Source organism: Phyllopteryx taeniolatus, chromosome 19 (genome assembly GCF_024500385.1).
Source record: "Phyllopteryx taeniolatus isolate TA_2022b chromosome 19, UOR_Ptae_1.2, whole genome shotgun sequence".
NCBI lineage: Eukaryota > Metazoa > Chordata > Actinopteri > Syngnathiformes > Syngnathidae > Phyllopteryx > Phyllopteryx taeniolatus.
In genome coordinates this window covers 12,983,341-13,004,284 of record NC_084520.1, presented here as the reverse complement: position 1 = coordinate 13,004,284, position 20,944 = coordinate 12,983,341, and the positions used below count along the sequence as shown (strand labels likewise).

Genomic DNA, 20,944 nt, shown 5'->3' with positions numbered 1-20,944 from the left:
AGCGAGCGAGGAAGCGTAAAAAAAGCAGGCCGCTGTTTTTTTTTTTTTTTATACATCTTTACTCATTTTCATCCGGAGACGCCATTTTTGAAGGCGGCTCTCTCTTCGTCCTCCCGTTTCGTTCCCTCTCCTCTCCTCGCTGGTTCCCTCCGCTCCGTTCCCCGACTCGTCTGCTAACCACCTCGGCGTGCTTTTCCACATTTTGCCATCATTGTCAGGCTAATGATGCTATAGAGACAAAACGGGACAACACACGGAAAGTGTTAAACATTTGGACAAATCTGTGCCTATTCACATAAAATTTTTGAACTAGTTCTCAAGAGAAGAACTCAAATATATCCCACAAGAGGCCCATTTAATAAATACAACAGTCATGCATGGTGAAGTTTACTGAGTGCTCGTACGCGACTACACAGCTTTTTCTTTTATCTGGAGTGCCTGTCTGAGCTGATAGACTCTACATGCACTACATATTTACGCCAGTAGATGGCACACTAGAGCACGACCAAAGTACTGTACTCACTGGCCAAAACAATAGGAACACCTGCACATCTATAATCAGACAATACAAGAGCTATGTAAGTTCTGTCAGTGGGTGACAACAAAGAAATGTTTTGAGAGCACGACCAAAGTACTGTACTCACTGGCCAAAACAATAGGAACACCTGCACATCTATAATCAGACAATACAAGAGCTATGTAAGTTCTGTCAGTGGGTGACAACAAAGAAATGTTTTGGTATAAAACTGTTGATCAAGTTGCAGTGGTGGGCGGTCACTCCGAAACGTGTATGTGGATGTTAAATTATTTTTTTTTTTGTCTCACCATATTTTATCCTCTGTGTGCTGCTATGTCAAATTATTCTGTCCAGGACAATGGTCGATGTAACCTGTATTTGGTCGAAGACACAGCAGAAGGGCTGCAGGAGTTCATATTTAAACTACATTTTCATATTTTAGTTAACTACTAATTTATTATTATTATATTTTTTATGTTTTATGTTCGATATGCTGTTATAGGGCGTTTTTTGTATAGTATTGATGGTTTCTGTAATTGTGATGTGATTGTGGTGGTATCTAGAAATGAAGTAAGCAGTGTAAATCCCCAATCTCCAGGTACCAAAAACATGGCTCACCACTGCCAAAATAGTATACACTCATGGTGCAGGGTAATTATAAACAGCAACTACAAAAATCCAATCCAAAATATATTTTCTTTATAAAACAAATTGTTGCCGCCTAATGGTTCAATACTGTAACTGAAACATTAACTATATTATTTTTGTGATTTGGGCTTGGGAGGGTAATAACACACCCAACTGTCAGACAGGATGCCATGTGTATTCAGTATTTAACTATCATGACAACAATTTGCCTCCGTAGCCTGCAAGCTATATTTGACATACCATATGCATTACTGGTGGAAAAGAAACACATTAGTGGATGACAATTTAAGGGCTAACAGAGAATAATTGATCATCAACATATGTTAGAAACCTGACAAAACTAAAGCCATATATTCCTTCATGCTGAAAAAGAAAAGGTTCTGCATCATTTGTAAGGTCAATTTCAATGCCATTACAAGGTTAGTGGGTTAACAAATGCTGAAAAATCCTTTTCCAACACAACTACTGTGACACAAAATCAAGATCTCTAGCCTCATCTTTAGAAAAATCCCCTCGGTCAGCGCCCCTGCTGAGAGTATTTTAGATGCCTTAGGGGGCCTTTGTAATGCACAATGCTTCCCTCAAAAGGTCTGGTATCTACATATTCATTAAGACCTCCAAAACAAAAGAAGGGGAATTAAAGTATTGAAAAAAGCCTTCAATTAAAGGGGGTTGCAGGGGTGGGGGTACACACATTTATGTAGAGAAATAATAGAGAAGACATGCATAAAATGTGGGATTAAATTGTAAAAAAACAAAAACAAAACAGGTACATAGGTACAGTGGATATCAAATGTCGACACACCCCTGTTTCAACTGCCAGTTTTTTTGTGATACTTCCACCATTAATGTGACCTATAACCTGTACAACTCAATTGAAAAAAAAAAATCTTAGACTAAAGAGGCCATAAATCTTTTGGGGAGGGGAAGTACAAATAAACAACAGAGATAATGTGGTTGTAACTGGGGATGTGGCTGTGCTCAGAATTACCCAATCGCAATCAATGTCATGTTAAATGGGAGTCAGCCCACACCTGCCACCATTTAAAGTGCCTCTAACTCAAAATGAAGTTCAGATATTCTAGTAGAAATGGTGTATCTTGGTCTTATTTTTTCTGTAACAAAAACTTGGGTTGGTGTTTTAACAGGGGTGTGTAGACTTTTTATATCCACTGTATTTTCCCCACCTCTGAGCTTACAATACATGACACTGTCACGCTTCAGAACTCTCTCCCTTTCCCCCCTCCTCACCCAATCCATGCTGTCTCTCACTCTTCTTCGTGTCTTTGTAACACAGATGCGCACTTGAGCGCAAACGCTTGAAGGAACACACTCCCGACACACCGCAGCTGTTCTGTCAGCATGCCAGGCTCTGACGAAGCCGCGCCAGCACCGTGCCAGGTTATCAAAGCAGACGCTGGCAACTGGTGAGTTTTCACTAAGAGTGTCTGTGCAAATGCAGCGTTACTGCTACATCTTTTTGTGAGTTGTGAGTAGCCGTGTTGTGTCAGAGTTCCATCACATCAATTTCAATCATTAATATTTATGCATGCAAAACCAAAATATACTACTATATTAAAGAGTAGATAGATGCTGTATTCATGCTGTGAGGGGAAATTGAATTGTCACAGAAGCAATATTCACACATTTGTATTAATAATATAGAAACAACGAACAAAATTAAAACAAATACAGAGTGCAGCATTGAAGAGGGATTAGATTGAATTTAAATCTAAATGAGGAAAAAACAGAAGATTAAGCATGTTTGTGAGTGATAATAAATACAGGTATAGTCTAATTATGCTAATGATACTGTAATATGTTTCCAATTTACAATATATGACACTTGATATGCGTAATATGTATGCATAATGGTTGTATTGTACATTGAAAGTATATGTATCCATTGTAATAAAAACAGTGAATAGTACATACAGTATGTTATTATGCATAATATTAATTGTACATAATACGTAGTATGTATAACTTTATTGCAGTGTCCAGAAGTATTTATCTTATACAAAGTGGAGAGTTGCTATATAAAGTAATAGTAAACGGTATGAAAGATGTATAAAAGTGTATCACATTCATTCAAACTTGCATTGACTGTAAATGTACTAATCCATACTCACTTTTTTTACACTGGACTGTTATGTAACAAAAATATCTTGAGAGGTATTAAGCGGTTTAAAATAGCCTTTGACGTGTATGACCTGCCCTGCACATTCGAGGCTGCCAGTTCGTGTTATATTACATGCACATAAGAGGTCGGGGACATTTGTTGCATGTGCACGTGCTGAGGTGATTAGTGGTGTACTGTGTACTCACGTGTAATCACTTTATGCACGTAAAAGTACAGTGGGACGATTGGAATAATCCTTGATGCAGATTTAGGTTCATTTTAGAGATCATCAGATGCAAAGTCAGTAGAGGCAACATTTTGGGTGATATTTGTATCTTGCATTATTACATTGTGACACATACAGCATGTTGCATAAATTATCTAAAATGTGATTAGTATGTAATCTGGATTTGTGTTTTAGTATCAGAGAGAAGGGCGCAGTGGAGTGCAAAGACCTTGTTGACGCCTTCCATGCCTGTGCAAAGACCCTGTCTGAAGGATCGTGACCTAAAAAAGAAACAACAGTGGGTACATCAGCAAGGGCATCTAGTGTAAAAACTTTGCCAAACAAATCATGAGAGTTACTCACTGTGGCGACCCCTGATGGGACAAGCTGAAAGTCTCAACAACAACAATAACACGACCTGTTTAAATGCATATGCCATTCATATTTTTAATTAGACTCATCTTACTTTCATTTATAGCGTACCTTAAAAACAACCTCAGCTGAAACTAAGTGCTGTGCATGAAATACAAATTGAACATACAGTTAAACACAAGACATTTAAAAAAAAAAAAAAAAAAACATAATTTAAAAACAAAAACAATAGCAATGTTTAAAAAAAAATGAGGGGGGGGGGGGGGGCGGACATTTCAAAATTTATAAGCAAATAGCAAACTCTTAAAATAAACTCTGATGTGCACAGTCAGCCAGTAGAGGGACACCAGATTATGAGTTATGCGCTCCCTTTTACAGGTTCCATTTAAGGGGCAGTGTGCACTTTATTTGTTTATTTTTTATTTCATGTTTGAATTGTGTTTTTTTTTCCTAACAGCTTGCAGCAGGAAGTGGACTGAGCCATCAGAAAAACTGGAGAGGGGGAGACATGTCTGTCCACTTGATTTCTCAATGCCATAGGTGTTTTGTAAATATTGTTACTGTATATCATTATGGACTGATTGTCAATGCTGTATTTGTATCGCCCTATTTTACAATAAACTTCAATTATCTCAACTACACGCTATAGTATTGTTTTTGTTAATGTGAGTCTGCCTGTATTAGACTAGGTGGTGTGTCAAAAACCATTGTAGCTTGATGAAAATGTGTTTTTTTCTTTTTAGATTAATATTTTCCTGCCCTTTCCATGTTCAAATCAAAATGTATAGAGACATACAAAGTTGCATTGTTCCTTGTGTGAACTTCTTTTTGTGGGATTTATGCATAAGGTAAAATTTAGCATTCTCTTTCCTCACTTGTGCACTTTAATTACCATCACCACCCCCCCCCCCCCCCCCGCGAAATAAATAAAGATAAAAATCAAATGTGTTTGTTTGAGCATGCGAGAAAATACAGTAGTTGTCTTTTTCCTGCTTCTATTTCAGCAGCATGGCTGAGGCAAATCCTCCTGGCTGTATGAGAATCACCCAGCTTGGCACAGTTGAAACTAAGCTTTGGAGAATTATCCGCCCACACAAAACATTTCAAATTAAGATTTTAGGAGTCTTTCACTTTTCAAATGATTCATCAAATGTCCTACTTTTTTTTTCCCCAATAAAACTGCTGAATCTTTCACTTTATATGCAGTGTACCAAGTGATTGTCACAGCTATTGTAGCAATTCTCATATGAATTACAGTACACATATAGTGTATGATAATCCCCAATCAATAAACACGTTTCCCACAGTAACCCACACCAATAACATTCAGTACACCTTACCAATTAGATCCAATACAACAGCTAGTTCAAAAAATGTAACCTTTCCAAAGGTAATAAGGTTCCATTTGGATTGATACTGTATGAGAGATATGCACCGTAAAATGCATTGTAAACAGGCCAACATTAGCCATGATGCTACATTAAAAGCATGACTTATTCATAATAGAGTACACAAAATTTGATCGGTTTAAAGTTTTATTTTTAGGAAAGTACAGTCAATTAAAATTGTTTAAAAAGGTGATAAATTTACCTGTCAAGCAGATATGTTGAAATAATGTCCTGTTTTTGAATAAAGGGATGTACATTTTTAAAAATGTTTTTTATGTGATTCGTCGATTAATCGAAGAAAAATAATCAACAGATTCATCTATTACTATTGGTAATAATCATTAGTTGCAGCCCTACAAGAGAGTGATGGTTTTTTTTCACAGATCACTTTACTAATGTTCAACTGTTAGGTTTATATGGACACTCTTAACAAATATGAAAAAAAGTGATTTCTTTTTATTGAAAAATTCACTTTTACATGAATTTGAAGTGAAGATTTGATTGGTTAAATCTTAACATAGCCACATTCCCAGCTATAGGAGGGTGTGCACACTTTGCGCAACTACATTATTCCTGTCATTTGTTTTTTACTTCCACTCTCAAAATGATGTTTTTTTTCAGTCGAGTTATACAGGTTACAGGTCAAAATAATGGTGGGAAAAGTTTTGAAATATTGAAAAGTCTGACTTTTTTAATATCACAAAAACCTGGCATTTGAACAGGGGTGTGTTGACTTTTTATATACACTGTATTATTATTTTTTGCATCGTCACTCTTAGCAGATGTGAACACTTCAGCGTCCCCATGTTAACGCCTTCCCATTGGCTGCCTGTGGGGGCTGTTAATGACCCGGATGCATGAGGAGGTGGGGCGGGGCGGAGGAGGCGAGTCGCGAGGATGGAGAAGGACCCGGATGCTGATGCGAGCGATGCGAAGGAAGAGGCGAGAGCGAGAGAAAAAAAAATATCGATTTACGGCAAGAAACCCGAAGGGAGTGTAATATAACGAGGCCTATAAACCCTGCGCCAGCTATCACCGAGAGCTAAAGAGCGAACCGGGGAAGATAGTGCGAAATAGGGGATACTTGTGCGTGTGTTTTTTTGCACCTGCTTTGAGAAGATGCTACTGTGATATCGGCTGGCTCCTCGCAGGGATGTAGAGCCGAACGCTGGGCAAAGGGAGGACAGGACAGGACAGAGGAGGCGGGAAGGACTTCGAGACGACGCCGACTACGCTCTCCATCTAGCCGTCGAGAGAATGAGGCGTCCGTCGGAGCACTGTTACCAGCTTTTCTCGGTGGCGAACGACTCGAGGCGGTGTGGCTTATTTTGACAGGACGGCCGCTGGGTCAAGGCGCCGAGGCTAAAGCTACAAGCTAGCCTCGCTGCTGTGTGGGAGAGTGGCGGCGAGGCTACACTTAGCATGTCGTTGCACCTGTGATTGGAGGAAGAAAAAAAAAATAGGCCTGACAGGGAGACAAATAAAATAAAAATTCACACCACATATTCGACGCTTTGTTGGCCCGACCGTCAATGTAATTTTTTTTAGAACACTTGTCTTTGAATAGCCGTCATATATCTATCGTCAAATGTGTAACAAAATACTAGTTATACAAATAACTTAATGTTCTGTGCTAGAATTCACAAATTTGCCATGTTTATTGTTTTTATTCAGCACTACTGAGCTAGCTCCTAAACAAAAAAAAGGACAAGGAATCACAAAGTAGTCAAGTTTAAATGGAGGCTTTGACTGACTTCCCTCCCTATTTGCTGAGTATCTTCAGATGTGAGCGCTGTGTATGCCACAATAACATCTGGATAAGCTGTAGAAATTTACAGTAATTGCAATACTCACACTACTTGTAGTCTAGTTTCCCTCAAGTAAGAGCAGTATGAGTAAGGAACTGTCTTTGAGTCAGTCCGCTCAATATGTCGGGCCCTATCGGCTGGAAAAAACCCTGGGAAAGGGGCAGACAGGTGAGTAGCCCATACAGAAGTGTTCATGCCACAGTTTGTAGAATTAACTCCACAAAAATGATTCCTCTTGACCTTCTCTTTCAGGGCTGGTTAAGCTTGGCATCCACTGCATCACTGGTCAGAAGGTCGCCATCAAAATTGTCAACAGGGAGAAGTTGTCTGAGTCGGTGTTGATGAAGGTAGGCTTTCATTGCTGGGTGACTTCTGAGGTCATTTAAAAACTATTCTCTGCTACAGCAAATAAAGTCAAGGGGCAGCACTGCGGTTGAGTGGTGAGCACGCCGCATAGCAGTTTTGACTCCTGAGGTCCGAATATCGGCTGTGTGCAGTCTGCATGTACCCTGGATTCCTCCCACAGTCCAAGAACATGCATGTTACTAAATTGTCCATAGATGTGAATGTGAGCATGAATGGTTGTTTGTTTGTTTATATGTGCCCTGTGATTGGCTAGCGACCAGAGCAAGTACAGCTGGGATAGGCTCCAATTCATCCGCGACCCTAATGAGGATAAGCAGAATAGAAAATGGATAGATAGAGGAAATAATGTAACGTGAATTCCTTTTTTCTTAGTTGACGTTAACCACAGTATCATAAAATTAAACATAACTCAAATAAAATGCTGCGATTGGCTGGCGACCAGTTCAGGGTGTACCCTGCCTCTCACCCGAAGTTAGCTGGGATAAGCCCGCAACCCTAGTGAGGATAAGCGGAATGGAAGATGAATGAATGACTGAATAAAATAAAGTGAAACAACTCACCCTTTGGAGATGCATGAAAAACAACTAACGAAGAGGGAAAAGAAAAGTGTTTACAGAGCAATAGTGTCAGAAATGAAATGAAATGAAATTGAATTAATTGTATTGCTCATGTTGAAGTTTTCAGTTATGATTATCACCACACTTTCCTTCTTTTTAATCACAAAACAAAAACAAAAACTACACAGATCATCACACATGGTAACATTTTGACTTTTTCATTGTATAATGGCTGGATCAAAACATTTGCCAAAAAAACAAAACAGTATGCAGAAGTAAGTGTTAGTTTTAGTATTGTGGTTATTTACACTGGTGCTGAACAGCACTGCAGCATATTTACAGCGGTTTCTAATATTTTGATTATACTTTATTTGGCTGCACGAGAAGGACATTTATCAATATTATGCAGTACTGCACCGTTGTACATTACTTAAAAAATACACCCACAATCGAAATGGGTCCTTGTTGTCGGAATTGTTGATATGGCTCTCAATAGACAATGCAGGTATACAAACATGATTTCAAACTTTGATTTACGTTTTATTATCCCTCTTAACTCATGTCCATCATTTCCTCTCTGTCTGAACAGGTTGAGAGGGAGATCGCCATCCTGAAACTCATCGAGCATCCACACGTGTTGAAGCTGCACGATGTATACGAGAATAACAAGTACTTGTGAGTTCACACCGCACACCTGGTGCTGTGTGCATGAATGCACTTGTTAAGTATTAACATGTAGACTCACACGTTCTCACACGTTAACCGTTACAAAGTTGCCCCACCTGATGAGAAATGTTACAAGACTGTATAAAAATTCTGCTCTTATAATAAGTACACGTTAATAATACTCAGAGGTGTTGATTTAACAATATGGTAATTGTTGTGGTTGTAGTTTGCAGTGTTGTAAAAATGAGCAGTTTCTGATATTTTGGCTACTTCACTTTATTTGAGGGAGGCAAATGTCTGTCAGAGGAAAATTTTCCATACAACTCTTATAGTGGAGCACATTAGATTCCCAAGGTGTACCAATTTATTACAATTGTTAACGAAAGATCTCTGTGCATCTAAAGGTACCTGGTCTTGGAACATGTGTCAGGAGGCGAGCTCTTTGACTACCTGGTTAAGAAAGGCCGTCTGACTCCCAAAGAAGCCAGAAAGTTCTTCAGGCAGATCATTTCTGCTTTGGACTTCTGCCACAGTCACTCCATCTGGTTGGTTCTTGCATCCAAGTGCTCATTCTTGCACTCCTCGGTTTGAGTCATTTGTACAGTTGATCATGTGTTTCCTCTAACAGTGTCCTGTAGATGCACTAAATAAACAGTGAGTGCCTTTGTCAACGAAACAAAAAAAATCTTCACTTCAAAATACTATAACATAGTGGATTTTACACCATGTCCCACATAAAAAAAATGCTTAGCTCCAAAATTGCCACCATTATGACAACTTTAAAATACAGTAGGGTCCAAAGTAAGTGTTCATCAAAATGAGACAGAGGTTTGAGTCCTAAAGATAATATTTAAAATTATAGTAAGGCACTGTAACATTATGCACAATTAGAACATTAACACTGTGCCTAAATATAGGAAGAAAAAAAAGTACTTAAGTAATGATTACGTGTATATTGCACATAGTAGTTCAATGAAAATTTGACCTAAATTAATGTTTTAAAAAAAACAGTTCACGCTGTATTGTCGTTAAAAAATAAATGCAACTGAATTGCGCTTAGGCAGGGATTCTTTCACTTAACAATAAAGGGAGCTCGCGTACCACTCGTCGTAATAGTACCATACTTCACTGCTAAAACGGATAACCCAATGTGCCTCAGTAGATTTCTTTGATCCAAACAACATAGTGGACCTAGCATCTATAAAGCGGGACTTTATGGTGGCGTTTAAAGATGATTCGGATTCTGATTAAAGAGAAATTGTTTGCAACACGGAGCATACCAGCTCAAAAGCTGTTAAAATTTAATGCTGAAAAAAGCCAGTCTAATGTCCGCTGCCAAGAGGACAGCTTGCCTTCTTGGAGGGTAGTAAGAAAGTTATTGTTGTATTTTAACTGTTATTGTTCTCAATATTTTGTATTATTTGAGGATAAGCGGTAAAGAAAATGGATGGATGGATGGATGGATATTTGTGGATATCTTTTATAAATGCCTGGTATTGCTGCAGGTGAGTAGATAAATGGCCCCCTGGCCACTGCATGAGGAAATGTGGTAGCTGTACTGTATATATATTTGAGTAATAATTCATACTGGGGATGACACTTCTTTAAAATTACACACTCATAAATAAATTGGAAACCATTTTGTGATCTTCACTTATGCATTGCATACAGCCACAGAGACTTGAAGCCTGAGAACCTGCTTCTGGATGAGAAAAACAACATCCGTATCGCTGACTTTGGTATGGCATCACTCCAGGTGGGTGACAGCCTGTTAGAGACCAGCTGCGGGTGAGTGCCTGTGTTTCTAATTTGCCCACAAAAGCATCATACAGATTATTATTATTTTTTTAACATTAGCTGTGTCACGTTTACACTGTGTCACTGTGGAGTCCAAATTGTAGGAATCCATGTAACACAATTATCTTATTTCAGATCACCACATTACGCGTGCCCTGAAGTCATACGGGTAAGTGGCCATATTTCACAATGTACACATATTTTTGTTATATGAGCCAGATAACGTCTGTTTTCATAGTAAATGTTAATTTCTTGGGACATATGGGATTCTGTCTTTGGTAGGGGGAGAAGTATGATGGAAGAAGAGCAGATGTATGGAGTTGTGGGGTCATTCTTTTTGCTCTGCTGGTGGTAAGTATTTATATCTGACTATGAGTGTGACTTCTTATTGACCATTTGTTTTTTTTTATCTGTGCCACTCTTTTGCTCTCTGTCTTTGCCAGGGCGCCCTGCCGTTCGACCATGACAATTTACGGCAGCTCCTGGAGAAAGTGAAGAGCGGTGTGTTCCACATGCCACACTTCATCCCCCCGGACTGCCAGTCCTTGCTCAAGGGCATGATTGAGGTCAACCCTGAAAAACGTCTCACGGTACGAGACGACACTAACACTGACATCCACGTACTGTGTATCCACTCAATAGACTCAAGTACTGTCTAGAAGCCCACCAAGTCTAAAATCAGAAGAGTTTGATGTATTTTCATGTCCAGTAAGGTGTTTTATAAGTTTAGCCATGTAGTGCATTGATTCCCAACCACTGTGTCACAGCACATTAGTACTTCAAATTATCCAGTTTAACTGAATTGGACAATAGGTTAAATTCAGTTCCTGCGAGTCCTTGTGTAACAGCTTTGTGTTCAACTAAACAGCCCCAGATTTCATAATGAGTAAGAATTGTTCTGAGTAAGTTAAGGCATGATCATCATCATTTCCATACTTTTTGTGACATTTTTGTATGCCCTGAGATTTTTCTAATATAACACATGTGCCTTGGCTCAATAAATAGGTTGGGAAACACTGATAAAAGTGTGTGTGTGTGTGTGTGTGTGTGTGTGTCTATGCTTTTACTTGCGGTGACAAGTTGGCTAGAATTGTTCAATGCTTTTTCTGGCACACAGTGACGTTCCAGCATATATATATATGATGATGACGATACAATTAAATGAGGAAGATGTAATTATTAAGACGTTTCAGTTTTTGGGCCAAATAATTCTGTGTATATTGCGTCAAAATGGGAACAAGTTTTTTTCTTTTCAGAGGGCTAATGTAAATGTAATCTTCTTACTTGTCTGTCCTAAAGCTGGAGACGATTCAGAAACACGCCTGGTATCTGTGAGTATATAGTCACTTATCTGTGGGGTACAATGCTACATAATATTTAGTCACATTTATTATACATACGTCATGCATGTGTGTGTGTGTGTGTGTGTGCGTGTGTGTGTGTCTCTCTCTCTCCCCCCAGGGGTGGCCGTAATGAGCCTTGTCCTGAGCAGCCTCCTCCCAGAAGAGTGTGTGTGAGGCAAATCTTACCCCTGACTGAGCTGGACCCAGATGTGTTGGACAGCATGCACTCACTGGGCTGTTTCAGAGACCGCGTCAAACTCACGCGTGATTTGCAATGTGAAGAGTAAGCTTCCCAACACCCACCCTAAAAATGACTAACGTGTTTCTTAAAGCCTAATCGGACCTTAAATATTGTTTTAGGATGCTTGTTGGTTTGTTTGGCTCAGGGACAGACGGAACCAACTGGCCTCTCTCTATTCGGCCTGGTCCAAACCGATATGTTTTTCATTAAGACCGCTATTTTACAACGGACTCTATTAAAGGCCTAAACTCATGGTTTATGGTCGATTCCATTTCAGGGTGCATTGTTTACAAGCGCCCGCTATCTTGGTAATTTATGGTTTTAGTTTGTACTCATGTTCTATAGGATTGATGATTTTTTTATAGATGAAGAGAAGTACTTTAATAGAGCTCTTCAAGGTGGCACAAGAAAACGCTGACTGCCCTGCAGTCCAGCATTATAGCTAATAAAAAGAAGCTGTTAACTTGGACAGAAACAAGGGAGGCCATAAATGACTGTTTGGACTCAGGCAGTTATTCCAAATAGTGGAGAAGAAGTTGAAAGACATTTGTTTAGAAAAGTCCAACCAGTAAGATTCCTCCTTGGAAAGGTTGTAGCTAGACTTAATGTAAGCATAGCTGGTTGTATTAAAAGTGAAGCTTTCTCTTTTCAGGTTATTCATCAAAATATTACGGCTCACTAGTGCTGTTATTTGTGTGTCTTTTGAATCAAATTGCCTGACTGTTTAAATATGCTCCAGGGTGACATGCAAAAAATTTGCAATTTGACATTTCTACATTATCTGTCCGCACCTTAACTCGTATTCCACTGTGTTTGTTGTGTTCATTTTATGTTCCTAAGAGAAAACCAGGAGAAGATGATTTATTACCTGCTGCTGGACAGAAAAGAGCGCTACCCCAGCTACGAGGATGAGGACTTGCCTCAACGCAATGACGCTGGTCAGTCCTTAGGTGGCAGCGTAGCTTCACTCAAGACTGGCTGTAGCTTATGCATTCTTTTAAAACAAACATTGAGATGGTAGAAGTACTCACACTCTGTACTAAAGGAGAAGTTGTGTGTAAACAGACTGATAAAGTAGAAGTAATGTTTCAACTCCTGTACTTAAGTGTAAGTAAAAATGAAATGACAAACAAAATGTGTATCTTGTTCTACTAAACCTTTGATGGCCTGTGTGCAGATCCTCCTCGAAAGCGTGTGGACTCACCCATGCTGACGCGCCACGGTCGCTGCCGTCCAGAAAGAAAGAGTCTGGAGGTGCTAAGTGTCACAGAACAGGGCTCTCCCACGCCTCCTCGCCGGGCTCTGGACGCTGCACACAGCCAGAGGTATCATAATATTAAACTCACTGTAAGATTGTTTGTGGACTATGATGGCAATGTTGATGAGTGAAATTTTGTTCGTGTTCGAATCCCTCAGGTCTCGCTCAGTGAGTGGAGCTTCCACTGGTCTCTCCTCCAGCCCTCTGAGTAGTCCCAGGGTAAGACTCAGCTCTTGCTGCTGTAGTTCCTGGCAATGTTTGAACACAATATCATTTCCCATGATTACATATTGAATTTATGACTTGTATTGGTATTATAATCTTCCTAAATCAATAGCAGCTCATTTGTTTTCCAGACAGAAAGACTATGAACATTGAAATGCTTTGTAGTAGGTTCTGTCGTAAATTATAAGATGTTTTATGAAATACAGTATGAATATCAAAACACAACTCATAACTCCCAGAAACATCCTTTTATCCATCTTCTCTAATCATTTTTTAACATTATCACAAATAAAGCTTTTCAGAATAAACCTCACGCAGCAGGTTTGTGTGACATTTTCACTTTTCTATTGTCCTCATGTGACTTCTCTTTCACATCCTGCATGAGCAACGTGTGCACAATAACATATGAATATGATGTATGAATATTAAGGAAAGTAATAGAATCATTGCACCTGTCTCTCGTCACAGTGTAATTAACCCTCACGCTAAAAGATATGAATGTTTTTGGCACATCTAGACTTTCACTGTACACATTCACTTTCTCACAAAATGCAGTCTTTTGTCATGAAGCATGATATTCATTTCCATCCTTCTTTCTCCATGTTCCATCCCCTCTCTTTCTTGTTTTCCATTTGGCCCCCCCCCCACCCCAACATATCCCCGCTCCCCAGTCCTATCAAAGCCCTATTTTCACTTTCAGCCAATCAGACGTCACCTCTGCTGCCGCTAGCCCCCAAACAAAGGAGCCCAAACAGGGAAGCACCACGACACCTCGCTCAGCACGGGCTCTTGACAAGCCCAAAGCTCCCTCCCATCCAAAGACCCAGACCCTGCCCACCAAGGGACCCGCCGAACGGCTTCACCTCCAGCCCATCAAATCCCTGCCACTGCACAACCCATCTTCGCGCTCACCCTCTCCCTCTCCGCTGCTCTCACCCATTCCCCGTTTCTTCTTCCCTTCGTCCTCTGTCCTAAAGTCCGTGACTAAGAGCTTGTACCCAAACTCTGCCCACTCTGTGCCGCAGGTGACTCCCCAGGGCTCTCCGTTACCCACGCCTTTGGGCACCCCTGTCCACCACCCTCACCACCCCTCCTCCACCCCGCCCTCCTCCTCTTCGTCCTCATCCTCCTCACGGGCAGAGGGAGGGGGCGGGGTAGGCTCTCTGTCGCTCACCCCGCCCTCCAGCCCTGGAGGGGGAAGCGGGATCGCGGCCAGCAGCTCTGCCCATTGGAGGACTCGCCTCAATTCTTTTAAGAACAACTTATTGGGCTCACCACGGTTCCATCGTCGCAAATTGCAAGGTAAATGGCTGTTCGTATTGATATCAATGTCGAAGCGTACCAATGTCTACACAGGTAGGGTGTCAAATTGAGTTCATCAATACATTGTAGGGGAACTGAGAAAATATCATTTGACCAACTAAAAGATCCACCAAATTGACCAAATAGTTGTCTCTTTTAGTTCCGACATCGGAGGACATGTCCAGTTTAACACCAGAATCCAGCCCTGAGTAAGTCATCATTTGTGCGTCAACAAAAAGTTCCACGAACTTCACAGCCTTGCTCCTCTCTTGAATGTCTTCTTCTGGTCTTGCACCATGACAGGCTGGCTAAGAAGTCGTGGTTCGGGAACTTCATTGGTCTGGAGAAAGAGGAGCAGATCTTTGTGGTGATCAGAGACAAACCCCTGAGTTCTGTCAAAGCCGACATCGTCCACGCTTTTCTGTCTGTAAGTATCTGATGTGGTCTGTCTGTCCTGCATCTCAAAGGTCACAGGCTTGTTTTCAGGGAGCGTGTTCAAACTCACTGTCACTCTTGATGTATGCACTTCATTTCTGTCTTTATACCTGTGTCCTCTTTATTTCAGTTAGGCTCACTTGTGGCACATTAATGAATCACTTTGCTTTTGCCTATGGCTCACTCTTTCTCTCCTCTCCACACCCTCACCCTCACCTTTTGTCTCTCCTACACTCACGACGTTCCCCCGTACCTCTCCCGCCTCGTAAGTCTGTCGGTCTCTCTGCTTCTTCTCTGTCTCCCCACCACACAGATCCCATCCCTCAGTCACAGCGTCATCTCCCAGACAAGCTTCAGGGCCGAATACAAGTCCTCCGGCGGCCCTTCCGTCTTCCAGAAGCCCGTCAAGTTCCAGGTGGATATTGCCTTCTCCGAGGGCGAGAGGGAGCGGGAAAGGGAGAGGACCGAGAGGGAGGGCAGGAGGGAGACGGGAATCTACAGCGTGACGTTCACCCTCATATCAGGCAAGTTGGAAGTACAAAAATGTTTCATTTATCTATTTTCAATAGCACTTGTCCTCTTTTGGGCCATAGGCGAGCTGGAGCCTATCCCAGTTGACTTTGGGTGAGGGGCAGGGTACAGCTTGGACTGGTCTCCAGCCAATCGCAGGGCAAAACAATCATTCACAGTACCAGTCACACCTATAGACAATTTAACATGCATGTTATTGTAATGAGACAGGACGTCGGAGTACCTTATATCAATGTTTTTCTCTACCGTAATGATCAATGATAACAAACTACTTTCTACTGTAAACTTCAGCTTTCCAGATGCCATATCTGCTCTGCAGAGGGTCTGTGTTGTAGTAATGCTATATACTGTGGCAGTTGTCTTACTTAAGGCTATTACAGTCACTTAATGGCACCATGTATTCCTTGTTTATTCTCAGGGCAAACAATGGGTGACTATTTGAAGGGCAGCGTTTATTTATTTAAGTGGATGGTGCATATACAATTAATTGTGACGGCTGTTATTTAGGGTTAGGGTAACGATACGGTGTGCGATAACCACCGTTGTTTACATCACGCATCCTTAGGTCCGAGTCGCAGGTTCAGACGAGTGGTGGAAACGATTCAAGCCCAGCTTCTCAGCTCCCATGATCAACCCCTGGTGCAAGCCCTATCTGGTGAGATTGGGATCCATGTATCATGACAAACTTATGCTTTAGACTGCAGCCGGGATTCTCAACTGGTGGGTCACGACGTACAGGTAGTAAAAAAAAAACTACAGTGGGTTCTCGATTTACGACGGTACCATCATACGACATTGTGAGGTTACGAACGGTGTGCCATGAACTAGTTCACACAGTAGCGTAAGAATATGTGGTCACATGGCACTAGAAGGCACGCTTAGTTACCACCGGAATTACTGTTTTTCATTTAAATATATACTGTAATTAAGACTTTGTTACTCTGTTAGTGCATGTTAGTGATAGAGTACAGCATGTTCCAACTTCCATCCATCCATCCATCCATTTTCTTTACCGCTTATCCTCACTAGGGTCGCGGGCTGCTGGAGCCTATCCCAGCTATCTCCGGGGGGGAGGCGGGGTACACCCAAAACCGGTCGCGAGCTAATCGCAGATGTTCCAATTTATGTACAAATTTGGGTTATGTCACCCCCATAGGAGGACAATTCTGTCGTAAACAGAGGACCAACCTGTACAGTGGAATATTTAACATGCATCCTAAGTCGTACTTGCCTTTTATTTGGAAAATAACATTACTTTGACAGGCATGTGTCAGAAACATTATTATTCGGGGTGTAACAGTACATGTATTCATATTGAATATGCCTGTATCTTACCAAGTTCCCACATGGAACGTATTAGGTAAGGGACTTAAGATAGTGCCAAGATGTAAAGTAGGTGACATTTTGTGGGCGTATTTTGTGCAATTGTGATATTTAATTTGACTATATTAATTCTTGCACATCCAGTTGTCATGTTCATTCTTAGTTCCTTAATGAGATATTCTGAAAGGCACTTTCAACATGTATGTGTGTGGAGTTATGTTTAAAAATATGTTATAAATACACTACCATTCAAAAGTTTGGGGGTCACTTATAATAAATATTATTTTGGAGTCTATTTCTGATAAATTTAATGATATCGTCATTGAAAAAAAAAAATCTTTAAAAAATAAGTAAAGGTAGAGTGTATATATGTACACATACTGTACACGTTTTCAAAGGCTTTTTTGGAACAATACATTCTTTATATTGTTCTTAACATCTGTAAAAGTGTGTTGCAGCTTAGCGACAGTAGAGAAAAGGCAGGTCCCATGACAACAGTTGAGAATCACAGGACAAGAGTGGAGTGCCTGTACAAAAGCCTGCCATTGAGTATCGACCCAAATATACAAGCTGCTGACTTAGTTCATATTGAGAATCTCTTAAATTATCCTCAAAAAGTAATTCCCTCCCATCACCCACAGTCGTACGTAATAGTGACTTTCCTGTTCTCGTCTCCTGATCCCTTCCCAGATGAGAAGAACGGCCGACCCCACCGGACCCCCACCCGCCAAAATTCGAGGCGCTCAGAGGGTGGGGGCGACAGGTGCGAGTGGGGCGACCGAGCAGATGGCGGAGGCATAGGAGGCAGCGGGGGAGTTCTGCAGCGCAGAGGCTCGGCAAAGGAGAGAACCCGACTGCTGTCTACCAACGGAACCCAATCGCAACCGTAGGTTAGAACGGGAAAGCGCGCCGCAGGATGCCTGACCGACATTCACAGTCTTCGGCTTCATCTTCAAGCATACCTGCAAGCCACACGCTCCTCTGATTCTCCCTCGACTAAGTGAGAGGTGCTTTGATATTAGCAAGAATTGAGCCTTCCCCATCACGCTTTTGTTTTTAACAATGGTCTTGATCCTTGGATGACCCGGATTCCAAGTTTCAACCCTTCAATGAGAACGATGGAATCACCCTTTAAAGAAAATATAATATGTGAATGAGTAGTTTGGTATCCCACCGTAGATACAGCTTCTCAAAATCAAACTAGGAATTTTAAAGTGCTAATTTGCATGCCAGTTAGCAAATCAGCCTGCTAAAGGATGCTGAGAAGACCTGTTAGCTAGTCTACCGTAAGCATTGTACTGCAGCATCTGATACCAAAAAGAATTGGGTGTGTTGTGACGGCTCTCAAGATTACACCTAAAATTAACCAGTTCGTGTTCATGTCACTGTCAGGTGTCAGTCCAGTACTAGTGCATACTGAAAGACATCATGTATCAGTGGCAGATTAAACCTGAAGCATCAAGCTGATCAAAAGGTCCTGATCTTCTCAGGAAGGCAGCGTCCTACCCTGACTCAAAGAAAACCAACAAAGTAAGCTATGTAAGTGAATGTGAAAAAATATTTTTTTATTTCGTTCTTATTTATTTCCTTTGAGGATGTGCAGTGATAGCAGCAAAAACAGCACACACATCAGTGCTGGAAAGAGGAAGCTGCCTCTTTATTTCACTTTTTTTTTTTTTTTTTTGCTATTTTATTTCTCTTCAGAGACAAGATGAACTAATGCATTTGGACTCCTGTTACTCTGAGGATTTTTTTTTAAAATTTCAACAGAAATATGAACATTACTCTATGGAGAGGGAGGGAAAAAAACAATATGTGTGACTGTGTCCATGAACCTCATCACAGCTGTTTGTCCCACATTGAAAGAGAATGACATCCCTGGCCTGTAAAGCTTCAGACTGAAGCCTCCTTTTCTTGTCAAGCTTTTCTCATTACTGTTGCCAGCGCATTCCGATAAGACGGACACACAAATGGATACGTTCATGGTTTCACGGCTCACTATGACACATTTCTGGTCGACCTGGACTTTGCAAAGCGGAAGTAAGCAATGCGTCTCTCATCCTGCCCCTCACACGGTCATGTAGTATTTACTCAAATAGTCTAATAAAATAGCTGATGCTCATCACCAGTCTTCCATACAGCACAATATGCAACAAATGTGCAGGATGTTGTCCAACAGAGTGCTAACGTATGTTTTTGGTTTACGTATTTATTTAATTATACAGCCATTTACTACCTTTATTTATTTAATTTTATTGCATCGTATTTGTTTTCGCAGATGAACTTTTCCATCACTTTAGTTTTAGCACTTTTCAAATGGGAACAACCATGATAGCAGTACAGAGTGATCTTTGTTTATCTGATATTCACTACGCTCATCGCTGGCATGTGTGGGAGATTGGTGGATGATGACTCACCAACAATGAGCTGATTGAACCTTTAAGAAGCCACACAAAGCCTGTGTGACAGACCTGCAGGTACGCAACCAACCCCTAACAGGCATGTCATTTTCCCCCTCACACTTGCCAGTTTGCTCCATCGTTTGCTTTTTTGCCTCGTCACTTTGACCTGTTTGTCCGTCCTTCACATGTTGCGTAGTCCTCATCAGCACACGCCTCACTGTGCACTCACTTTATGATTGCTCACTGTTGTCCAATTCATCTTTCTCTTCTACACGCCACGTTCACTATCATTGACCCAACTCTGGCCAAGATTGTAAACTATTCTCCATCCATAAGGGTCAGTAAAATAAGGTGTTTAAAGAAGAAATGTCTGTACAATAATTTAAATATAAAAAGTGCACTATTATAACTATTGCCTGTGATTAAAACAACAAAACAATTATGATTGAATTGATGGTCAAAATAAAGAGAGATCCACCTTATTGTTATGGTTACAATAATAAACCCTAAATGTGTGTGCGGCCTCTTATCATTTGTGAGGTCCATTCATTTATCCATTTTATATCACTTACTCTGTTCAGTGTATCCCAGCTGACTTAGGGTGAAAAGAAGAGTACACCTCGGAGTTTGAATGTGATTAATTCTGAAAACAGCTTGTGCACAATTGTGCAACAACCACAGTATCTCAGTTGTTTAATTTTACGTCCCTCAAAAAACATGTTTTTTTTAGCAATTGAGTTGTACAGCTTATAGCTCACATAATTAATGGTGGGAAAAGTTTTAGTCTCATTTTTCATGTCACAAACATCATTTGAACTGGGGTATGCAGACTTTTTATATCCATTCTTTAAAGACAGAAAACCTTTCATACTCAAATTTACACTGTTACTAAGGTGGCAACTGAACCTGCCTGAACTGAAGTCAGCTACATGTACCACTATACCATCAGTCACTAATTTCTGACCGTACAACAGTTAGATTCTTTTACATTGCACTAAATGTTAGTAACGTATTCATATTTTAGTAATCCGGTGATTCCCAACTTCTGTGCAGCTGCACGTGAGTGTGAGCGATCCATCAGGTGCGCCATAGGAAATTTTCCAATTGCACTTCGTCTGAAAATGTATTATTTTCGTGCTACAAATAATAATAATGATATATGAATAGTCAAGTTTATTTGTATAGCCCTTAATCACAAAAGTCTTCAAGGGCTTCACGGGACCAAAGCTGACAAAGATTGACAATGATAATCTTTGCTCATCTATCTATGTCAGCAATGTATAGTGACAGGCACAACAATTAAATGTTCTAATGTCCAGTTAAACCGTTGTCATTCATACAACAGAATGATACAGTAGCTTTGTGTTTAACTAAACAGGCCCAGATTTCACACCGAGTACAAAAATCTGAGTAAATT

General features: G+C 40.6%; 1 protein-coding gene and 1 long non-coding RNA gene across 8 annotated transcripts; both read left to right on the top strand.

Annotated features, from left to right (window-relative positions):
* The first annotated feature begins 273 nt into the window (after positions 1-273).
* Positions 274-4,526, top strand: LOC133469829 (uncharacterized). 2 transcript variants are annotated; one of them, XR_009785795.1, is made up of 4 exons: positions 274-699; positions 2,463-2,592; positions 3,709-3,811; positions 4,343-4,526. It is a non-coding gene; the product is annotated as an uncharacterized LOC133469829 (long non-coding RNA). The 2 variants fall into 2 exon arrangements; XR_009785794.1 differs by lacking the exon at positions 274-699 and having other exon boundaries at positions 1,123-2,592.
* A 1,627-nt stretch (positions 4,527-6,153) lies between these two features.
* Positions 6,154-20,044, top strand: brsk1a (BR serine/threonine kinase 1a). Of its 6 annotated transcripts, none has more exons than XM_061757382.1 (19): positions 6,154-7,249; positions 7,334-7,428; positions 8,594-8,679; positions 9,075-9,215; positions 10,342-10,458; positions 10,603-10,636; positions 10,750-10,818; positions 10,911-11,057; positions 11,767-11,798; positions 11,929-12,093; positions 12,892-12,989; positions 13,229-13,376; positions 13,468-13,528; positions 14,206-14,836; positions 14,997-15,045; positions 15,140-15,263; positions 15,585-15,795; positions 16,368-16,457; positions 17,816-20,044. In XM_061757382.1, the coding sequence occupies exons 1-19, from the start codon at positions 7,165-7,167 to the stop codon at positions 18,013-18,015; spliced, it is 2,583 nt and encodes an 860-aa protein (XP_061613366.1). In that variant the 5' UTR covers positions 6,154-7,164; the 3' UTR covers positions 18,016-20,044. The 6 variants fall into 6 exon arrangements, with proteins under 6 accessions (XP_061613366.1, XP_061613368.1, XP_061613367.1 ...); XM_061757384.1 differs by having other exon boundaries at positions 15,542-15,795; positions 17,816-17,946; XM_061757383.1 differs by having other exon boundaries at positions 15,542-15,795; positions 17,804-17,941.
* The last annotated feature ends 900 nt before the right edge of the window (positions 20,045-20,944 follow it).